This window comes from Montipora capricornis, chromosome 4 (genome assembly GCF_036669925.1).
Source record: "Montipora capricornis isolate CH-2021 chromosome 4, ASM3666992v2, whole genome shotgun sequence".
Classification (NCBI taxonomy): Eukaryota; Metazoa; Cnidaria; class Anthozoa; order Scleractinia; family Acroporidae; genus Montipora; species Montipora capricornis.
In genome coordinates this window covers 36,725,164-36,728,816 of record NC_090886.1, presented here as the reverse complement: position 1 = coordinate 36,728,816, position 3,653 = coordinate 36,725,164, and the positions used below count along the sequence as shown (strand labels likewise).

General features: G+C 42.0%; 1 protein-coding gene across 1 annotated transcript in view; it reads right to left on the bottom strand.

Moving 5' to 3' along the window:
• Window positions 1-2,425: 2,425 nt before the first annotated feature.
• Window positions 2,426-3,653, bottom strand: part of LOC138046864 (latrophilin-like protein LAT-2) — a 64,339-nt gene continuing 63,111 nt past the window's right edge. Inside the window, exons 17-18 of the mRNA XM_068893443.1 lie at window positions 2,632-2,714; window positions 2,426-2,552 (exon numbers count right to left, since the gene is read on the bottom strand). Coding sequence (XP_068749544.1) covers window positions 2,426-2,552; window positions 2,632-2,714 — 210 coding nt within the window. The remainder of the gene's footprint in view (window positions 2,553-2,631; window positions 2,715-3,653) is intronic.

Sequence of the window (3,653 nt, the reverse complement as noted above, 5' to 3'; positions counted from 1 at the left end):
TCAGGCAGGAAATCCTTTCGTGATACTGATAATAACGAAAGTGCATGCGAAGAGACTGAATTATAAGTACTCTTGTTTTTCGGCCATTTTAACTTGATCAAAAACAATAAAGCAAACTGCGGTGACAAACATTATAACGCATTTTAACTTGATGTTTCGTATGATATAACATACATCATCAAGTACGGGAAACAGGGTCGAGAGCCTTGTTGAAGTTAGGCAGGAAATCCTTGCGTGATACTGATAATGACGAAAGTGCATGCGACGAGACTCTTGTTTTTCGGCCATTTTAACTTGATCAAAAACAATAATTGAAAGCAAACTGCGGTGATAAACATTATAACGCATTTTAACTTGACGTTCCGTATCATATAACATACATCATCATGCACGGGAAACAGCCTTGTTGAATTGCACTGTGAACGCATTGGGAGACTCATTTTCATCATTGTGTGCGCGGAGCAAGAACTCAAATTACAAGAAAACAATATACCAGGAGCTGAGCTTCCTAAAGCACCAGAATATTGTACAATGATGGCTCGCTAGCCAAGGTGCAAAATTGTCCCGAAAACGAAAAGATTTGATCAAAAGGTCAGTGAGTTCGAGGTACATGCGACGTTTACTTACTAGATTATAAAGATAGTTAGTCGTTACCGTACAAGAGTATACGAAAGTCTTTTTGCTTTGCAGATCAAACTGGCTCTTCCCCAAAACACTCCCACAAAGCAATTCAATAAGACTCTCGACCCTGTCTCCCGCGCGACCTCAAAGTGGCCAATTAATTTGTTCCGCCATATATACTGACTACTAGGATCTAAATTGTGGAAATGGAGCATTTTCGCGATTGTACTAGAAGAGACGTCACATGTTACCTCCGGGGAATGAAATGAACAATCACTTCGAAATATTTGGCAAAGCATTGGAATTACAGTATTTTTGTATAATTTACTGAAAATTACAATTCAAAAAACCTTAAGTAACTCTGTCTTACCTCTTCATTTTTGGCCAGCAATGAAGAGCAAAAATGAAGAATCCCTTTGGGAAAGAATGAAAGAATGAAAGAATTACACTAGGAATTACTACAGGATCAGGTTGAATTGTCATCAAATAATTCTATCAAAGCATTTTCTCAGTCGAATTTTGACGTCACGGTGGCCATGTTGGTGAAAAGAACAGTAATAAAAAAGTCTTCTGGGAATTTGACCCAGTTATTATGCTACAATTATTGTAGTTCTTTCTCTTGTTTGGCACCAACATGGTCGTCTTGTCACGTGAATGCGATCAAAGAATAAAGTGCGACGCAATTGCACGGTCGCGGGGTTCGAATACATACATACAATACATACTGAATTGACTATTTCCCAGAGGGACTTTTCAGGTCCATTGGCCGTGTTTTCACGAACGGTTTCTCAGGTCGCTTAGCGAGTGGCAACGGAAAATTCCGTGAAAACAGTTCCTTTTCCAACTCGCTTAAAGTTAAGCGAGTCGGCAAATTTCTATAGAATTCTCTTTAACTTTAAGCCACCAAATTATTGGCAATTACTTTCTTTAGATTGCCAGAGTCGTAATCCTAACTTTCACGCGGGGCTTTTTTAAGAGCAAGGTTGTATCTACACATTTAACTTGTACAAGAGAATTTAAGAAAGTGCCACTGTTCTCTTAAACTTGAAAAATGTGAAAAACTGATCTATTTCAGTATACCCTGCGAGCAGTTGGTTTCTCCTACGCTTCCCGAGAGAGAAACCACTGCGAGAAAGCGTTAGTTTCTTTGAGTGAGCCGCCGTCCAGCGCCAAGGACGAATAAATTAAATTTGAACCGGTAAAACAAGTTAGTAAACTTGTTTTGGCGCTTGCGCGTGCGTTCAGCTACGTAACTGCTGCGTTTGGGTGAGCCTGCTGTGTAGAGATTTCCCGCGAAATAAGACGAAGTGATGTCAAATACATCACGTGGGATGTGACGTACTTCGCACATGCTCGATGGAAAATCAAACGGTTGCTCGCAGTGGTTTCTCTCTCGGGAAGCGTAGGAGAGACCAAGTGCTCGCAGGGTAATCTCAGTATGGAGGCCGTTTTTAAGAGCGATTTTCTAAATCTTGTCACGGCCTTCCACATTTTCACGGGCGGTAAATGGAAGATGTACCTTTTCTTGAGCAGAATCCGTTTTAATGCAAAGAATTGGCGAACGAGAACCACTGTGCTTTTCGGTTCGAGAACTACTAATGAAGCACTTTTAAAAAATGGCGCATCTCGAGCGAGCGAGCTATTTAAGCAATAGAGGACGTTTTCCGTGTTTCCATAGCCTCATCAAAACACGAGGGGGAGTTGGGAGAAGTCGAGACAATTATGCAAACCCGAGACGCAGTCGAGGGTTTGCATCAGTGTCGAGAATTCTCCCAGGAGTCAACACCTAGTATGTAATTATAAGTCATACCTGAGTGGAGTTCAGAATGACATTAACGTACAGAAACGCAGTGTGTACTGGTGTCAAGAGACCAAATAACCACGTGATACCCAACAGGGGCATCAACACCAAGCACGCTCTGATCCCCAATCTGCAACAAAAAATGTGTTTACATAAACTTGCACTGGAGCTTTCCAAAAAACAGAAGTTTAAGATGTTAACTATCTCACCTGGCTTGTTCCATCTGCCTGTGCGATGTATGTTGCATTAATACCATTTCCTTTATCACTCGCACGACAATTACCGCGTTTGCCTAAAACAATAGAGTAACAATCAACTTAACGAACATTTGTCAAAGGAAAAGACAGGAGATGAAGAAGGCCGAACTCAGTCGAAGGCAACCCAAGGGCTTCTTTTACTTACGCGGCAGGGGTGTGGGCCGCTCCAATCTCGATTAAGGTGATGTTACATGAACCAATTTTAAACGCAACATTGTTGTTAAATTTGTCTGGTGTAACATAACGCACAGGGTGATTCTTAATGTAACATGTTGTTGCCCGAATTTTGTTGGAGTTAGTGCGTGTAACACCCCCGCCATTGACTTTTAACGCGACATCGTCCCAGAATACCAGAATACACCACGGAGAACCGAAATAAGTCACGTCGACAGTGACTTCAACAGTGTCCGCCACATTTCTTGCTCGGGATTTATCGAGCAGAAGCCTGGGCTCAAATATTGAAAGCTGATTAAACCTTGGAAGGCAAGGGCTGGTATTCGAACCCCTTTGCAGGCGCTTGGTTCGCGAGGTATCTTGTGTTACAATAACAGATCATAAAGTTATTGCTTGGCATTATATGTTTCGTTTCGGGTTTTATCAGACTTAATGGCTACACCCGAGCGTGCAGAAGTTTAAAAAATTAAACATCCTTCTTGTGAAATGTTAGCCAGCAAATTATTAGTAACGATTACTAACCGAAAAATACTAAACATTCGCTAAAAAAACCATACACGGACGTCGCACAGGCGCATTGCTATTAGACTGCGAGCAGTCCCTCTTCAGTCAAGTCTAAGCTCGGCTGGACCTGAGAGAGCGAATTGGCCGAGAGGGAAACTGGAGAGAGGCGGGAAGAAGAGGGCCTGCATTCTCTTTTGTAACGGTTCAAATTTCTCCGCGGCCCCAGCATCGGAGAATTGGATTGGTTGATAAACAATAGCATGCTGTCAGCGCGTTGTCATTGCATTTACGAAATT